Below are 18,248 nucleotides of genomic sequence, written 5' to 3' on the forward strand. Positions count from 1 at the left end.
TTGATTTTCACCTGCAATCACCACGTGACTGCACATGCTTCTTGCCTTGCAGTACATTTAAGACCGACTCTGCCGCCTCTCTCGCTCTCTCACTCCCCCCCCCCCCGGCTCCGGTTGCCAAAGCGGAGGGAGAACACAAGAAGAGGTGTACTGTTACGCCGCCACAGAGCTCACGTATCTCCGCGCGCGGGCGATTTTCCACGCAAACCAAAAGACGCCTGTTCATCCGCACGGTGGGAAGGCGACACCGCTCGTCTTTTTCCTCGAGGAGTCGCGAAGCCCCCCGTCCCCTTCGCCCCGCTGGCGCAGGCGCGTCCGGATGAGTTACGTGGATGTCATTTTAGCCGGACCGTTTTCCCGGATGTCGCGGCGACCGAGCGCGGAAAAGTGGATGTTCGGCCCACGGCCGCGACGCGGAGGATAACGCGGTGAGTGCGGCTGCGGCGGGAACGCGCGTTCCGAGCGCTGGCTTCCAAGATGGGAGACGTGCGAGCGATTGCAGCCGAAAGTCACGGCAAGTGGGGATCGGGGTCTGACGAGAGCTCGCTCCCAAAAAGTCCGATGATGACAGTTACGCTTTTCCACTCCGATTCTCCCGGTTCGCTTTGGCGTACGGGGAACAAAAGCCCACTCGGCGTATTTTTTTTTTCCTCTCTTTCTCCCAATGGCCGCCGCGCGTGCGTTTTCAACAAGTAAGCGAGCGGGGGTGCGCCGGGCACGCGAACGCAAGCCGGTTACCTGCCGGCAGCCGGTGCCTCGGATTAGGAAGGGAGGGAGAGTCATCCGATTAGCTCAATGAAGGCAAGCTGTCGCCGCCTCCTGCTCCCTCCAACAGAGGGAGAAAGTCAAAGGTTGCCGGCGGGGGGGGAGGTGGGAGCCGGGCGCCGCTGTGCTACGCAGAAAAAAAAAAAAAAAAAAAAAAACGATCAAATGTCACATTGCCCCGAGATGGCTCCGGAGATCGGCGGCTCGCTCAGACGGCCGACTGAGTCCAACCCCGTTGGACTCGAGCGAACTGGCCTCGCCGAGCGCATCGGTTGGAGCGCTTGTCAAGCGATGACGGGCCGCACAGAGATAGATACTATCGATCGATTGATGAGCAACTCCATTCATTCATATTAAGCGTTGATGTAGCGTTAGATGGCAATCGATTGGCTGATTTCAACTTCCGGACGGGTAAAAAGGCCCATAGAAGGATCAATTAACCAAGAATCGGCTCGTGTCATCGCTCGGGCTGATTGATTTACTGATTGATTGTCAATCCATGGATCGAGAACCTATTTTAGATTGAGTCCTAGACGGACGGGCGGATCGGTGGCAGCTCAATCGATCCATTGACCGAGTTCGGGTCGGGTCGATCGCGACCTATTAACCGAGAGATCTTGAGTTCGAGACGATGGCTCGCTACGTCGCGCAACCGACTGACTGATTGATTGATTAATTGCTCGTGAGAAGAGGCTGTTTGGGCAGAGAGATCGGCTTGATCGATCGATCGGCGAACAGATAGCTTGTTCAACCAATTATTTGAAGTGACGTGAGGCATTGATGGATGGCTGGAGAGCCAGGAAGGCAGGTTCATCCGATTGATCGACAAATTCATTCATTCCATCTCATGGACAGGCAGCTTGATTCATTGAATGCACGAGTTTGTATTTTGGATTTATCGGCCGGATAGTGGGAGAGACGGCGGGTTTGATTGGTGGGGCGCAAGTGGGCGGGGCTAAGGCGCAACGAGGTTTCAGCGCGAATAAAATAGCAACTGGAAAATCAGCAGTTCTGACCTGGAAGATGATTTCTGACGTGGCCTCTTGCGCAGCCAATCGGCGCGCGGGCGCGTGGGCGGAGGGTCGATCACACGCAATGTGTTTGTCCGAGCTGGCGCGCGGCCACGTCCTCGGCATGCCAAAAGCCCGTTGGTCATGCCGGATGACGGAAGCGGCGGGCGGCTTTGCGGTTGAAACGGCGGCCGCTGCCCGAGCGCTTCGAATGACGCCGCCCAAGGAAAAGGAAAGTCAAAGCTTTTTGGGGTTTTTTTTTTTGCATTCCCGATCAGGCTCCGATCCGAGCACGCAATCATCTTTTTCGCGACAATTAGGCTTCAGTTTTTGTCTCCGCTCTAATCAGGACAACAAACACTCTTAATCATACCATGAAGTGCGCTTAAGTTTTGGATTTCTGGAAAGTGACACGAGTCCTATCATTTGTTTCCCAATTGCTTGTGTAGGATTGGCATTCAAGCGCATCCGACTGAATTTCAGGTCATTCGCAGCGTACGTATATCCTCATTAGCACACGAAATGAGATAAGGCCCACGGCAGGACGGGAACGCAAATTCGACTAATTAGCCGTCCACCCTTTGCGAAAATGGCAACTATTTCATTTTTATGGCGGCAAAAGAGATCGCCGGACGGTGTCCGGGGTGCGCCGATTGCATAAAATGACGGCGTTCCGATGAGCTACGATTGCCGCCGCCTTCCGAGGGACGAACTCGATCTCGCCTCTTTGACGCGCCAAATTCTTCAAAAATCTTTTTTCAAGTGCCGCGCTTTTGCTGGCGGGCGGCGTGAGGGGCCCGCTTCCTTTCCCCTTCCCCCCGCCCTCGACCGGCGTCGCGCTCCGTGACGGCTGCCGACTCGCACGCGCGCGCTGATTAACAAAGCCTTTCCTCGCTTGCACTTAACCGCCGGCCGCGCTCACTTCTCATCAGCCTCGTGACGCTCCGACACGATGTTCAACAAGACTGAATAGCAGCCATTAGCGAAGTTTACTGGGATGGAAAATTCTGGGAGCAAACACAAATTGAATCATACGTCACTGACATGTTGTTAGCATCAAGCTAAGCGGACTTGGGTAATGCTTCATTTGTTTCATTGGTCTCAAAAGCCGCACTTCCACTTTCCATACAATGTGAAGATCAACACGGCGCTTTGCCACCGGTCCGGGCGCCCGCTCATAAATGTGACTAACGGCAAGTGAGGCCACTTTACGGCTGAGAGCGGAAATAGATGACACTGACGTGACGATTATTAAGGGGGGGGGGGGGGCGCTTGGCACATTGAAGCTCAAACGCTTCCACAAACCTTTGAGGCAGCAGCAGACTGAATTGCCGTTCAGTGAAAGTGCATTCGAGGCCGACTGCATTTTCATCTTTAACGTTCCGAATTTGGGGAAGGCGGGGTCCCCCCCCCCCCCCTCTGCTCCTCTCAACATTCAATGTGAAAGAGTGAGGGAGAGAGTGAGCGAGCGACACCGTGCCTGGCATCGTGGCACCCTTCCTTACCTCTGGAGAAATCACTATCAAACACAAAATGTAGAAGCATGAGTTCAGGACTTTTAACGTGATGCCATCTTGCCTCAGGACTCTTTTTCCAAATTGTATTTTCTTGACTTTTTTTTGGAGGGGGGGGGGGTAGCATATTTTGCAATCTGCACACCTCCGGGTGCCTGACTCACATACTAACGACCCTCAAGTGCCTGATGAGCAACGCGAGGCTTCCTTTTTTGCTTTGTTTTTTTGGGCCGAGTCCATTTAGGAAGCCTTTATCTCCCCGCCTCCAAAGAGCTCGTTCATCAAACACTTTGCGGTTATAAGTTGTACGTCGTCGTCGTGCCGTTGACGGATTATTAGACGCCGCGATGCTTTTAGCCGGACATTGTTTGCTTGTTTCCCTTCAGGTTGACAGATACAAACAGAAGCGTGAAGTATTTGGCGCATTAAAATACAGCACGGCAAGAGCGCGTTTGTCGGAAATTGATATGCAAATAGTGACAAGTTTTGGGATGCGTGACTTGAATGAATAAGAGAAGCTAGATAACAAAAAAAAAACCCAAGCGCATAACACAGCGATCCCTCCTTCTTAAGACTGACCCGAGGTTTTTGAGAGACATTTTTGGAGCGACGACGCACTTATTTGAATTCCCTTCTTCATGTATTTCTATCCAAATGACCTTCATACTCCACACTTTGAAGTCTCGATCCTCTTTGCGCGTGTCGCTTTCGACAGCTCACGCGAAAGATTGGATTTACATTCGACAAAAACAAACAAGTTCATTGTCCCTAACAAGATGATGCGCCCGGCGGCCAAAACGCGGGCGGGAATCCGCATATCTGGCAACCCGAGCAGGAGGAGAAGCACCGAGGCAAATCGGCCAAACTTATTTCCGCGTCTCGTGACGACCGTTTCATTCGCTGCCGGCGATTTCCAATTGTACAGCCACTTTGGACCCTCGCGAGCAAAAAGGAAGACATCAGATGCGCGCAAATCTTTTCTTCATTTATCCACTCCCAAAAGCAAATACAAAGACGGAACAATGAAGCGATACGATACGCTGCCGTAGCCCCGGACCTGACCTTCCAAAATCTCGAAAGCCGGTCAACAATTTGCGGCGAGCCATTTTTTTGGAAATAAAAAGTGCGTTTGAATCCAGGCGGGAGATTCAAGGAGCACCGTTTTAATCCGTTGCGCTCAAAAGTTGCGAGCGGCTGCCCCACTTTATATATCCTAAGTCGCTTTCTTTCTGATCGGCGCCTCCCCCAACACATCTCCAGTCCCGGACCCCAACAAAGAAGAAATCGACATTACTCGACGATTCGGTGTGGCTAGGAAACCAAAGTTTATTCATCGTTTATTTATCCGAGAAGCTCAAAGGGAATCGCACGGCCACACTTTACAAAGATCAATGACATCGACCAAGGAGAACGGGAGGGGGAAAATATTTCGGAAAGAAGCGGCAAGAAAACAGGCAAAAATCCAGATGGCCGAGAATACGTCAGTGTCACGTGCAAAAATAAAAAGAAAGAAATGCATAAAAGTACGATACTACATATGAAAACCTGATGTGCCTGGACACACAAAAAAAGAAGAAAACAAGGGCGGGTTCAGAATCAGCAGAGAAAAACATCTCGAAAAGTTGACTTGTACCTCAGCTAATTCTACAAACTAAAAAAAAAAAAAGAAAAGTGTACTTTTATGATCGCCATTAGTGAGAGCAAGTTATACGGATAGAGAAACTGCCGCGTCCATGACGTCACTCGCTGGGTCCCGCCTCTTTACAGGCGTACCGCTCGGATGCGTCGAGGCACCACTGTATTTTCAGTCTGCGTTTTGTCCCCTTCTCTCTTGCTTTCAACCCTCGAAACAGATTTCTTTATCTGTGTCGACGTTCCCAGAACCGTACTGAGAATGTCAGGTTAGTTTTCTTTGGAGCGCATATTTATCTATCTATCTATCTATTTATTTATTTATTTCTGAAGTAAAAGTACAAGTAGTAAAGACTTTTACTCACACACATCACATTCAGGATTTCCACTCCAGATAGTAAGCAAAGTAATAAAACGCCAGTTGTTACTGAGTGTGTGTGTGTGTGTGTGTGTGTGTTTTAACTTCATGGGAGAAGGCATCAACGTTTATCTCTGCAGGCAGGACACACTGCAATTGCGGGCATGTGTTGAGTTGTGTGAGTGAGAGGGAGACGGTCAAGCCAACGGTGTGTTGGTAGTGTCAAGTTTTGCCCTTGGCTGTGTGCGCCTCTGTCTGTGTGAGTGTATGTGTGTGTGTGTGTGTGTGTGTGTGTGTGTGTGAGGGCGATTACAGCGGCCGGTGCCAACTTCAAAGTGCCGATTGGCGCTGTGCCAGGTCAGCATGTTTACACGGGGGAATGCAGAGTTGCAACACACACGCTCACAACACAAATGGCCCCGAGTGCATCGGTCTTATCAGCGATCCCCGCGAGGGAGGCGAAGCGTTTAATCAGAGTCGACTGGCAGCTCTCGGCATCGGCCCGATTCCGCTCGCCCAGTGCCGAGAAGCTTTAGCCGGCCCGAGATTGCTCGCCGCCCCGGAAATGTCGACATGTTCAAACAAATACGCGGCGCTCCGCGGCCACGCAAACAAATTCTGCCCGAGAAGGTATGGCAACCTTGAATGTAATCTAACCCCAGCTGCCGCCAAGCTCTTTTCAACGAACGTGAGGATGTGGAGAAACATCCACGGTATGCGTTTGTCTCAAAATAGCAAATGAACCACATCTGGGGAGACATCGTACGGCGCCTGGCCAAAGAGCGCGACCGCAGTTGGACATTCTCGCACACATTCCGTATTTCTTTGACATTTCTCGCACAAGGTGGCTCAACTGTGATTTCCAGACGACGGCGGGCCTCGGAATTGACACGAAGTGAATTTGGGATCTTTTTGAGGCCTCAGATTTTGACCAAGCGCACCCGCTGGACGACATGCTAATTCCTCCAAGTGGAACAAATCCAATTGGAAACGCCGCGGAAGTCCCCTCAACCGACCCGACGCGGCAGCTCAGTTAAATCTTTCATTCTGGCGGCGGTTTGGAATCGTTTATCGACGGAGCAATTCAAGACGCGTTCTTGGCGAGAGCAAAACAAAGATTTCGGGGTCCTGGCAATTTGACGCCTCATTGCATCATTTCTGAGCTGGGAAGACGCGTGATATCGCCATCGGCGCGGTTGCGGTCGCTTTTCCATGCTTGTATGGGGCGTTGGGCCACGCGGCTCTTTTTTTGGCATGCGTTCGGACGCGATCTTTTCGCCCACCTTTGCATCCGACGCCGCCGGTGAAGCGGCGCCCGCCGCATCTGCGTTTTTGTTCATCGCGCCTCGTGCGGTCGAGCAATAAGCCCGGTTGCGTTTGGAAAAGAAGAGCGCTTGGAGGCGGGCGCGTGGAAATGCCACAAATTGCTGAAATTATTCGGCGCCGCTTCAAGTGGCGTAAACAGTGACAAGTGTCGGCTCTGTTGACACCAAGCCGTCGCGTTGCCAATTTCGATTCCGGCTGTTGAGAATATTCCAATTACTGCCCAAGTGCGTCGAGAGGGCGAGGTGACCTCCTGGGAAATAGTCGGCAAAGTTAACGATGAGGCATACGAAGAGGATGGACATGCAACGGCGGCCGCCTTTTCACTTTGAGCTCAATTCCCTCGGCCACTTGTGACGTTAAAAATGTTTTTTCTTCCTCCTCCCCGCGCAGCTGGGCGCTCGGCAGAGGGAGCTGGTGAAGATGCTCTTCGTGGGACCGCCGTCACACGCCGGGGTCAAACGGCCCGGGACAACGCCAATCGGAGGCGCTTATCAGCTGCTCTCGCTGCTGCTGCTGCTGCTATCAACTTGTCGGGCCCAAGACACTGACGGTAAGCATATTTTCTCCAGATGATGGCCCTGTCCACTGAATTTCGAGAGTTGTGGCTAAATATATTGCACATGACAATTGCCGAAAAAGAGTTGCCGTTTGGAACGCCTCGTCGTTGGCCACAAGTGCGCGGAGAGGAGGCGGATGAGCGAGGGGAGAAAAGGTTGGTCTCACCAACCATTAATTCCCAGCTCCTCTCAATGTTGAGTGGATCCACCTCAAGTTAGTGCCAATTGACGGGGCCTTTTAAAAAAACTGTCAGTGTGGCACCCACTCACACAAAACTCTCCTTCCCGAGGCCGAGCGAACCGGCTAGCTTAGCTTTTCCTGCGGCAAAAACGCAAGAAGCCCGAAACGTGTTGGAGCGAGAGGCAGATGGCGCGCGGCAGAAGACGCAGACGAGACGCTTCCGAGCGCGGGCGAGCCGAGAGTTGACTTGCAGCTCAAAGATTCAAACGCTTGAATTGGGCTAGCAAATAAGCATCTGCGCTTTTGGAAGCGCCATTGTTTACCGCGCGCATCACTCGCTTGGCTCACTGCTGTCGCCGGCTGTCAATTGGCGCCAGCGTGACTTGGATTCGCATCGCCTGCGCGCCGCACAATGCCGCCTTGCGCAAATGCGAGTGCGCGTCCGTTCGCCGGCCGCAGACTTTCTCAAACCTCAAGGGCCTCGTCGTCACGGCCACCTCGCTGTCTTCCACTGGTCTTTGTCCTCACCGAGAGCTTTTTGGCAAGCCCGTTCCCACCTGCCAAGTGGACACGGGCGGCATTCCCATCTTAAATCGAGATTCGACAACAGAGAGCCGGTGTGACGCATCTAAAAAAAAAAACGCAGGGCCCAAGGCCTTCCGACATCCCTTCTTTCTGAACTGTGGGCAACGCCTTGAAAACGAGCCCCGATTGCCTCTCTGCGGAGCGTTTCATCAGCCTGACAGAAACCTGGCGTCAGAAGGATTTATTCAATTTGCCTCGCACAAAGTCATTTCACTGTTTTTTTTTTTTTTTAGAATAAGCGGAATAAATGATGGGTGAAAATGCCACTTATTTTTGGTATACACAGCGGTGCAGCAAATAGTAATTGCACGAGTGCGCGCACCCTCCTCACTGGGGATGTGGCCTGAAAGGTTTCTGCCATGGCCGAGGCCTCAAAAAGCAGCGGCGGAAGCGGAAAGCAATGACCTGCAGATCAAACTTTTGACCTCCACTAACTCGACTGGGAGTCCTTTGAAATGAATCGCTCCGTTGCTTTGCCGAAGGTTCCGGCATCCGAATTCATTTGACTGCTCGGGCGCGCGACCGATGCTAATTTGACCCCAGATATGCGAAAGAATCATCCGTCGGCGGGCTTGAATATCGCTATATCGCTAATAATCAGGCCGCTGCACTCGACCCCTGTGAAGAATCCCCTTTGATGAGATTTGCCCAGAAGTCGGCTTCATTCGACCGTCAGCGCGTGATTTAATTTGCCGCGTCCTATCCGCGCTCATCTCCTCGCCATTGCGTCGCCGGCGGGCGCTTTCTCCGATCGCGTCGAAAAGACGGCCACGGACCTCTTTCAAAGGACGCCTGCGTAGGCCTTCACGGTAGTCGAGAAAGCAACTCATTTCGCCGTGCGATCTCATCGTGTTGGGGCGTCACTCCAGACTGATCCACTTTCATTCCATTTACTGGGGGATGGCTGCGCAAGCCAAATTGGGTGACAAGTAAAAGCTGGCAGACAGATTACAAAAGGCAGGAGGAAGACCGGCGTGCGCCGCCGCCGCCCTCCTCCCCCCCCCCAAAATACAGCAAACTCCCCCATGCGGAACAAGTGGATGCTTGGTAAGAGATGAGGGGCAACGAGCCAGTGGAGCAGGAGATGCGCGTCTGTCACGCACACGCGCTCCCAAACAAAAGCCAGCTGCTCCGGTAACCCGTGCCGGTCGTTACGTCGCGATGCGCAATTTACGAAAGCTTGAAAGGAGCGAGACGGAAAATTCTCTCGCAGCATTTGAGTCTCAAGGGTCGCGCGCGTTCCCGATGTCGACAACGTGGCCTTTAAAGATCGAAACCGAGGCGGAAAGAAGGCCGTGTCAATGTTGCGCATTTGGAACACGCATGTTTTCATCATCTCAAAAGCACTCGCAGCCTGACGATTTATTCCGAATTTTCCCTCCCCCTTTTTTGTTTTTTTTTTCATCTGAATTTTCTTGAAACTTTCCTTCATCTGTCCTTTTCTCCCTCCCGGCGGTCTTGTGCTGCAGACTGGCAATATGAGGGTGAGAACTATTTCCACTTTTCCTCCTCCCCATAAATGTGGTGTCTGCGTGACCCCGTAAAACCTGCGACAATTCGTTGAAAAAGTGGAACGGGCTGCACTCATCCAATGCTATTGACTTTGCTCACGCTGATCTCTTTTTGTCTCTCTCAGAATGTAAACTTTCTCGATCGGGCCCTCCTGCTACCATCGTCGCCATAGACGAGGAGAGTCCCAACGGTAAGGCGTTCTCCTGGAGTGACGGCCGCTTGCTTCGAGATGGCGCGAGAGCAACCGCTTTCGCGACGGTCCTCGCCCCCGACTTTGAGCAAACACGGCGAGGAGATCTGGCCTTTACTTTGTCGTTTCGAAATACGGCGCGGTCAAATTTGACTCGCTGCAGTTTTGCCGCGCTGCGTCTTGCGGAGCGGACGCCTCGCCAATCATTGCGCTTTGCCTCTTTCTTTTTTTTTTCCAGGAACGTTGTTGGTGGAGAACATGCAAATCAACGGCGTGGCGGAGGGTCCGGAGCGGACCATCTCCCTGTCTCTGAGGGACAACCACAACCGCTGGGTGATTCTGGACCCTTCCAAACAAGCCCTCTACCTCAGCAGCACCGGACGCGTTCTGGACAGAGACGTAAGTCGGCGAACGTCATCCGTTTGGACTGCTGTGGCACGATTGCCAAAGTGAGAAGAAAAAAGAAAAAACAACCCCGTGGCTCTCGCCTTTTGTTTCGCAGCCTCCCTCGTACATTCAGTCCATTGTGGTTCAGGTGCAGTGTACCAACGAGCTGGTCGGCACGGTGATACTACACGAGGTCCGAATCGTGGTGCGCGATCGCAACGACAACGGGCCGCGTTTCCAGCGGCCCAGATACTACGTGGCCGTGAGCGAGGTAACGCGGCGCGCGCCCAGCGGACGCCGGCAAATTGCTCAGCACGAAGCGGAAGTGAAAAGGTCCAAACGGACGGGGCCCGCGCGTTGCGCTTTTCCAGCGCGTGTCCAACTCCATCTGTCCCGTCGAGACTCCCCCTAACCCCGGCCCATCGACATCCCCTGTTTTTTGCATCACCCTAACTCCCCCCACCCTCCCCTCCTGTCACCTTTTCTCACCCTCGCAGGCCGTCCTCCCTCCGCCACGCTTGCTATACATCCCGCCGTCCTCCCCCCTCCTCATCGTCACTCCCGGCAAAACGCGCCCCTTCAATCATCTGCCACAACATTACGAGAGGAGCGTCGCGATTCAAATATGCCTCGGCTCCACGCCGGGCGGTGCTCAATGCGGTCGGCGCGGCCGTGATATCGTCAAGAAGGAATACGTCGGCTCCCGCGCCGGCACTTGTGTCAAACGACGCACTGGGGCACGACAAGCGCTGCGGACTGAGACGCGCCGCTCATTTATGAGAACATCAAAGGGGGAGTCGACGACATCCGTTTGGGGCGAGAGGTCTCGATGTGGCCTCGCTGCTTCGGGGAGTTTTGGGAGGCCTCCAGCCACGCTCCAAACCATAAGAATCACGATGTCGTCACCAAATAGATTCAATCGCACGTTTCTCATGCCGTTTGGAGATTCATTCGGGCACGGCTCTACAAAGCCCTTGGCTGCTAGAAACGAAAAAAACAACAAACAAAGAAAAAGGGAGCACTCTTGGCAACATTTTATCTTTCATGTTCTGTGGCAAGCGTTCAACTTGAAGAGACTTTTTCCTCTACAATAAAAGCCAAGTCAACATTTCTGGGAAGCGGGGGGGTGGGGGGGGGGCTCTCCTGCTGAGACTCTCCTGTGATCTTAATTGCAAATTCGGAAACGACTTCAGTTAGTTTCTGCCAAAGCGCAAACTAAAAAATGGCTCCACACACACACACACACACACACTGGACTCAATTGAATTTCTGGAGCACTTTGAAAGAGCCGTCGCTGCATCCAAAGTGCTGTACACGGAGCAACTAACATACGCAACAATAAAGCAATAAATCGGTCACCAAGATGGTAGAAGGCACCAAATGGTCAAACGAAGATCAAATCCGAGTCATGCTGAGTCAAATGGCAAAAGGGTACAAGTGAGTTTTGGGGCGGGTACGGGAGAAGGTCTTTTCTCTGATTGGTCGGTCCCGGCTGGGCCTTACTCGTGTGACGGAAAGGACCACATTGGGACAATCCCATTTGGAGAATGGCCTTTTTTCTTGGACGTGGCGGTCACTCGCCTTGGTTTAGCGCCGACTGAATTGGGAATCGCGATCCAATGGGCTCGGCCCCGACGGCCGCCTTCGGGGCACGAGCCGGATGACAAACGTTTGTCGTGCTTTCAGTTGACCCCGGTGGGCACCACCATCTTCTCCGGCTTTTCGGGCAACAACGGAGCCACCGACATCGACGACGGTCCAAACGGCCAGATAGAATACACCGTCCAGTCCAACCCCAGAGACCCGGTGAGTTCTCAACCGGGCCGTTCATTCGTCAGCAAAAATGCATTTCATGAGAACAAGCTGAAAGTGACATCGCAGCACCTGCGTTTGTTTGTGCCGCCTAAGTGACCCGCGTTTCAAAAATCAAAGGTGACAATCACGCGTTTTTCAAAATGACCCGCGAGGGCGCACGCCGCAACTTTTTTCTCTTTGAATCAACTTTTCAAAGATCCGCCGATGATTCCGATCGCGCCGCGTCTGTTATTTTCTCTCTCTTTGCCATTTTCAGCCCCGCAGCACATGGGAAAGCCGTCGATTTAATTTTGAGGCTCCCGAGCAAAAGTTCATGGGCCGCATAGAAACGCCACGCGGCCCCGAATGGCCTTGAAGACGGCGGCGTCTGCGACGGACGGCTCTCGTGTGTCATTCGCAGAACGTCAACGTGCGTTTTGTGTCCCTTCAGACGGCCAACGGAACCTTTGACATCCCGCTGACGTTGTTCGGCGCCGTGGTGCTCAGAGAACGCCTCAACTACGAGGACAAAACGCGCTACCTGGTCGTCATACGGGCTAACGTGAGTGGCGGCGAGAGGACGCGAGAAGGGATCGAAGCGCCGCCGCCCGCGGTCAGAACGGTGAAGAGTTGCGACCGATGGTGCGAATGTCGCTCCTCGCAGGACCGAGCGCCCAACCCCGGCGAGCGGCGCACGGCCACCGCCACGCTGACCGTGGACGTCCTGGACGGCGACGACCTGGGGCCCGTGTTCCTGCCGTGCGCGCCGGTGGGCCGCACGCGCGACTGCAGCCCCGTCACCTACAAGTCCAACGTGCTGGAGCTGACCGAGCCGGTAAGGGACGCGACGCCACTCGAATTGACCTTTTGGCTTTGGCCTTTCATTTCCAGCCTTTTGACGGCCCCGAGTCACCGTAACCTGTCACTGTGCTCGACCGACGCGCTGGCGCACACCAGATGCGTTGCCCATGATGGCTGGCAAACCGACTGCCAACGGCGCCTTTGCTATCTCGCGGCAACATTTTGCGGCTTGAGGCGATTGGGGGGGAGGGCTTGCTTCCGCTGGGGTTTGCTGCGGCGATTGCGCAGGGCTCAGCAGATTGCGCCCGTATAAGACATGATGACTCTTGGGCCGTTTAATCGGTTTTCTCTCTCTCTCTCTCTCTCTCTCTCTCTCTCTCTCATTGATGTTTCCAGATGTCGTATTTTCAGTCTCGGTTTGTCGAGCTGCATTTGAATCCATTTACCAGAAATGGATTTTTCTTGTTTTCCTCTCAACTCAGAGCTTTTCTTCCGGTGTATTTCTATCCCAATCTTAGAAAAACGGATCTATTAGCTCACGGCCCTTTTTTCATCTGTACAACGACAGAGCAGCACTCCGACCCCGGCTCATTGAGCACAATCGCAACACATTTCGACGCATTGTGGATTCTTTCGCCTCAGCGAGGAATTGAACCGTCTATACTGTACAAAACATCCCTATGTAGTACATGCGTGGACACACACACACACACACACACAGAAAGACATCTAACTCTATCTAATAAAAGCAATTGTGTTGTCTCTAGAATAAGGTGAACCCCCTCAATGTGACTCCGCCCATTCAGGCCGTGGATCAAGACAAGAACATTCAACCGCCATCGGACAGGCCGGGAATTCTGTACTCCATCCTCATTGGTGGGTTGAAAAAAAAAAAAAAAAACAACAACAATGTCCTAGAATGGCCCGTCATGAATGAAAGTCTCTCAGTTTGTATTTTCGATGTATTTGCCGTCATTGTGCCTCCATTAACATTAACAAGACCCAGATGCCAAGATGGCAGGTCGATTCTGCAGATGACCCGACCCGGAAGTCGTCTGAGCCCCAACAAATCTTTGGGCTTTCCTTCCCGGCTGCCAATGCGCAAACGTCTCGAAAATGGACCGACGCCTTGCATTTCCTACAAAGCGAAACAAATCCCCGTCTGAGGCAGGATTGGGAGAGACAAAGTCACAAATACAACGTCAGGGAAAAAAAACAAAAAACAAAAAAGCACCTCCTGCAACGTGGTGGCGACGCCGCAGTCGACTATTTGAGCGCGGGCGAATGAGTAAAAGGACTCGTTTTGGGGTTATCTGACGCTTCCTTCTTATTGGTAGTCAGCAGCAGGCCGCGGCCGGCCCGCTGACACGTCAATTCAAACGTTGAAGTCATGCGGTCGATGACTTGACACAAGCGCGGCTTCAAGTTTTCATTCTCACTGACATTTGCCGTTCAATTGATTTGATTTTTCTCTCTGACAAGACGCATTGATTTGAAACATCTCGGGGGGGGGGGGGGGGGTGCATTAATACCTCGTAAATGTCAGTTGCGTTTGGTTCGGTGGCACAGACAAGGCCAGAACGATTATTGACACAGTTGAAATGTTTCGGAGGGGAGGGCTTTGCGCTGTGAACAAACTTTTTTTTTTTTTTTTTTCTTCCCTTGACCAAGAAACCAGGGACGACGAGGCCACAGCTCAACAGGGTCTCGCTCTTTCTTGGAGGGCGACGTCAAATAAATCCAAGCTATGGAGACGCAGAGCGATGCCGCATTTGCAAAGTAGCGCCTACGTCTTACGAGTGTCCGCGTCCCACCTGCGGAGAGCCGCGTTCAGCGCAACCACCCCACTAACTCCGCCCACCTTTAATACTCTGCAGCAAGACTTTGACGGCACAAACATTTCTTGATGTTTAAACCGGTGACTTTTTAGCTTTGTTTTGTTTTTTTGTTTTTTTTTTCTTTCCTCCACTCACAGGCAAACCAGAATCCTACGCAGAATATTTCAGCTTGAACAGAACCACCGCTGAGCTCTCGCTGCGGAAGCCCGTCGACAGAGAACTGTGCCGCAAATTCGATCTGATTGTGAAGGTGAGAGACGGTTTTGCGCATCGGAAGACCGGGGCTACGCATACCGTACGGCGTGTCCTTTTCACATGGCTGCCAACACGGCACTTGGTGTCAACTAGGATTTGAAAGCTCAACACGGATCCTGCCCCCCTCCCCAAAATAAAAAGAAGGACATCTCCTTTGAGGGCATCGTCACAACTGTGGCGCGCGTTGAGATCCATTCGCATGAATCCCAGTGCAGCATGAAGTGGACGAGAGCATATTTGCCAGTGCCCCCCCTTTCTGGGTTGTAGGCCGAGCAGGATAACGGGCACCCGTTGCCGGCTTTCGCCAGCCTCCAGATCGAAGTGCTGGACGAGAACAACCAGGCGCCGTACTTCCTGGAGAGCAGTTACCACGGCTACGTGGCGGAGGGCTCGCCGGTGGGAACCAGCGTCGCCGCCGACGCCGGCCTGTCGGAGCCTTTGGCCGTGGTGGCGCTGGATAACGACGTGGAGGAGGTGAGCTCGCGCTCGAGCGCGGGCACCGAGAGCCGCTTTCATGATTTTCGCACCGATGCTCGCAGGCTTATTGGATGGGAAGTAGCCCCCGACAGGTGTCCGCTTCTTTGAAATATTGCTGACTCGTTGGCTTTTCTCCGGCGCTAAGGAGCAACACGATCACGGCCGGCGCTTTTCCGTGCGCGCTCACTAATCACATGGAGTCGGTCACGAGAGTCTCCGATGGAGCCTTGATTATTGGCGTCTAGTCACGACTTAGTTTCTCATCAGGGATCGAGATCCCGGGCGCTCATCGAGGCGTTCGCGCTTCCTGAAGTGGTTGCTAATTGTCCCCTACGTCTCCGTCCTTCTACCAGAGCAGGGATCCTCAGCTGCAACTGTCTTTGGACGGCTACTCCGACGTGTTTGCCGTGTCGCCCGGTGGAATCGCAAGATACTTGACTCTCGCGCGGCCGTTGGATCGAGAGGCGCGGGACACGTACACCTTCACGGTAAGCGTCAGAGCGCGACACCCATGTCCGATACGGTCATCCGAGATGTCGGCCGACAGTGTCGCCCGAGTCACTCCCGTACTTTAGCGATGACGAGTCCCATTCAACGGACGCGGATGCATTCTAGCGCCCTCTACTGGCCGGCCGCCGCCGAGAGTCATGCCGATTATCGACCGTATGAATGCCTTCTTTTCGGCCTCGAGGCGTACGCGGCGATTGTTCTGTCCCGAGCGAAACGGAAGCGTTGCCGTCCTTTTGTCGTCGCAGCTGCGAGCGTCAGACGGCGTTCAGCGGAGCGCTCCGGTCGCCGTGACCGTCACCGTGCTGGACGAAAACGACAACACGCCGACGTTCGCGAACCTGTCCTATCACGTCCACGTGTACACCGACGCGGCGCCCGGACAAACGGTGCTGCAGGTGCGCCGCGTGCATCTTCGCCACTTTTGGATGGTGGAAATCGGGCGCTCGGATCAACCCGCGCTTTCTTGCAGCTGTCGGCGATGGATGAGGACGAGGGTCCCAACGGCCGGGTCAGCTATCGGATGGTGGCGGGCGATCGGGGGCACTTTCTGCTCGGCAACAGGTAAATGCGGCATGAGGAACGTGACCTTTTCGAGGAGACGCTGCTGCCATCGGAAGAGCGCCGCGCTTTTTGTCAGCATTTTTTTCACCATAAAAATATCGCGACAACTTTTGAACTTTTTTTCCCATAATCAACAGTAGACCGCGGGTTGCTTTCAAAGATCTCTTTTTTTGTAACCGATGCCAATCATTTTTGCTTGAGTGACACCTCGCCATGGAAACGATCCTTTTCCCCTCTAAAATACCAACCGCCATATGCTTTTGAACGAAACACTTTCAAACTCGCCATTGTGATAGCTTCTAACAAACGATTTGCACGCCATTTAGTCGTTGTAGTATTTGGTCGTTCCTGTTTGTTTTGCGTTTGCAGCACCGGCATCCTGACCGTAGCATCAGGCGCGGGGCTATCGGTGGGTCGGAGCTACGCGTTGACTGTGGAAGCGACGGACAACGGAGCAGAACCTCACAGAAGGTAAGAAAAGGCTTTGCTCCGCCATTTTGGTTTTTCTTGCGCCGCGCATTCGACTTGGACCTCCCCGCTTTGCGCCGGAACCTATTTCGCCACCGAGACGTCACGAATTACGGATGCGTGTTCGAAAAGCGTTTGGGGCTGTCCAATGACAACAGAAGAGAAATGAAGAGCATTTGGCTTCTTATTTGATTTTGTTGAGGGCTACGCTTTGAGCCGTGTCGTTATTTTGACCTCCGATGACCTCGCCGGTGTCACCGGTGAGCTGGGAAAGTATCGGGGGAGTATTGGGGGGCTTGGCAGTTAGCGTGCGGCGGGCCTACCGGCGAGTCGACAAGTGAGACGCAAGCAAACGTGAACGTGCTGACGGAGGGCACGCGGAGACGCCCCCTTCGAGGGAAGGCCCGCGGCTTTGTGCGACGTCAAGCGCCGCGCTCATCGCGATGACAAAGACAAAGCCGGCGCGTGTGTGAAAAAGAGCTCAGTCGGTCGGTCATTGGGACCGCATGCGATGACTTTGCGCTATTCTTCATATAGTTGCTCTTTGTCTCAATATCTCGCGCCGCGGTCATTTGCGCCGGTAGTTTTCAAAGAAGCGGCTGACTAGCCTCGTAAGTTGAGGCGGGCCTTTTACTCGCGGCCCGGAATCGATGCGCGCACATTGAGCTCTCGGCCTCAGCGACCTTCCCAAAGACGACGTGCCGCATAACGAAGAGAAGCGCCGAGCGTCGCTACCTTGCGGGGCTTTTACGCAAATGAAGGACTACCGAGACCAAAGCTTTCCCCGAGCTTGGCAAGAGCACCTCTGCGAGGCAAAAGTTGCTCTTGTTGACTCGATCGATTCAACACTGAGCGCAAAAACAACAACAACGACAACGACCCCCAAAGCTCAAAGGGCCCATTTGCAGTCGTCTCGTGTCATCCTCTCAAGGTCGTCCGTGACAACGGTCTACATTGAAGTGTTGCCGCCCAACAACCAGAGTCCTCCGCGCTTTCCCCGCCAGCGCTACAGCCTGGAGATCAGCGAAGCAATGAGGACGGGGGCGTCGCTGCTTAACCTGCAGGTACGCACATCCGCTCCTCGCTAAGTATTCGGGACGGCCACGTTCGGATCGCTTGGGACCGAGGCGGTCGACGATGCCGCCGCCAGGCGTGCGACGAGCGCATCGCCGCGGGAAACGAATCCTAACGCTGTGGCCTTCCATCATCATCTCAGGCCACGGATCGAGAGGGGGACCCCATCGTCTACAGAATCAACCGCGGGGATCACCGTGAGCAGTTTTTACTGGAGCGCGGGTAAGCATTTGAGGCGAGCGCCTTCCGCATCGGAATGCGCGGTTAGTTTGCCTTGGGACGCTCGCTGCCCGCGACACGACAACATATTGTCAGATGCAATAGAAGAAGCCCGCCCGCCTTCATAAAGCTCCTCAGAGTGCCGTTTGTTATTCGCGCATGTTTGCGGTCGTGAAGCGAGATGGCGTGCCTTTGGGAGTGGGCTGTTGCTCATCCCATCCGTCGTCTATTTGG

At 53.6% G+C, this 18,248-nt stretch overlaps 1 protein-coding gene across 7 annotated transcripts in view; it reads left to right on the forward strand.

The window, feature by feature from the left end:
- The first annotated feature begins 361 nt into the window (after positions 1–361).
- Positions 362–18,248, forward strand: part of LOC109523889 (protocadherin-15-like) — a 40,034-nt gene continuing 22,147 nt past the window's right edge. For 5 of the 7 annotated variants that reach the window (XM_019883332.1, XM_019883337.1, XM_019883334.1 and 2 more), the window contains exons 1-18: positions 364–428; positions 7,011–7,155; positions 9,398–9,412; positions 9,565–9,630; positions 9,869–10,029; positions 10,133–10,288; positions 11,704–11,823; positions 12,263–12,373; positions 12,476–12,646; positions 13,380–13,488; positions 14,588–14,700; positions 14,973–15,179; positions 15,536–15,670; positions 15,938–16,087; positions 16,162–16,253; positions 16,623–16,724; positions 17,653–17,785; positions 17,938–18,017. In XM_019883332.1, the coding sequence (XP_019738891.1) occupies positions 7,026–7,155; positions 9,398–9,412; positions 9,565–9,630; positions 9,869–10,029; positions 10,133–10,288; positions 11,704–11,823; positions 12,263–12,373; positions 12,476–12,646; positions 13,380–13,488; positions 14,588–14,700; positions 14,973–15,179; positions 15,536–15,670; positions 15,938–16,087; positions 16,162–16,253; positions 16,623–16,724; positions 17,653–17,785; positions 17,938–18,017 (2,051 nt within the window). In that variant the 5' untranslated portion in view covers positions 364–428; positions 7,011–7,025. Of the gene's footprint in view, positions 429–6,995; positions 7,156–9,397; positions 9,413–9,564; positions 9,631–9,868; positions 10,030–10,132; positions 10,289–11,703; positions 11,824–12,262; positions 12,374–12,475; positions 12,647–13,379; positions 13,489–14,587; positions 14,701–14,972; positions 15,180–15,535; positions 15,671–15,937; positions 16,088–16,161; positions 16,254–16,622; positions 16,725–17,652; positions 17,786–17,937; positions 18,018–18,248 lie in introns of all 7 variants that reach the window. The other 2 variants (XM_019883333.1, XM_019883335.1) reach the window with 2 other exon arrangements.

Source organism: Hippocampus comes, unplaced genomic scaffold, assembly GCF_001891065.2.
Source record: "Hippocampus comes isolate QL1 unplaced genomic scaffold, H_comes_QL1_v1.1 scaffold367, whole genome shotgun sequence".
Lineage (NCBI taxonomy): Eukaryota > Metazoa > Chordata > Actinopteri > Syngnathiformes > Syngnathidae > Hippocampus > Hippocampus comes.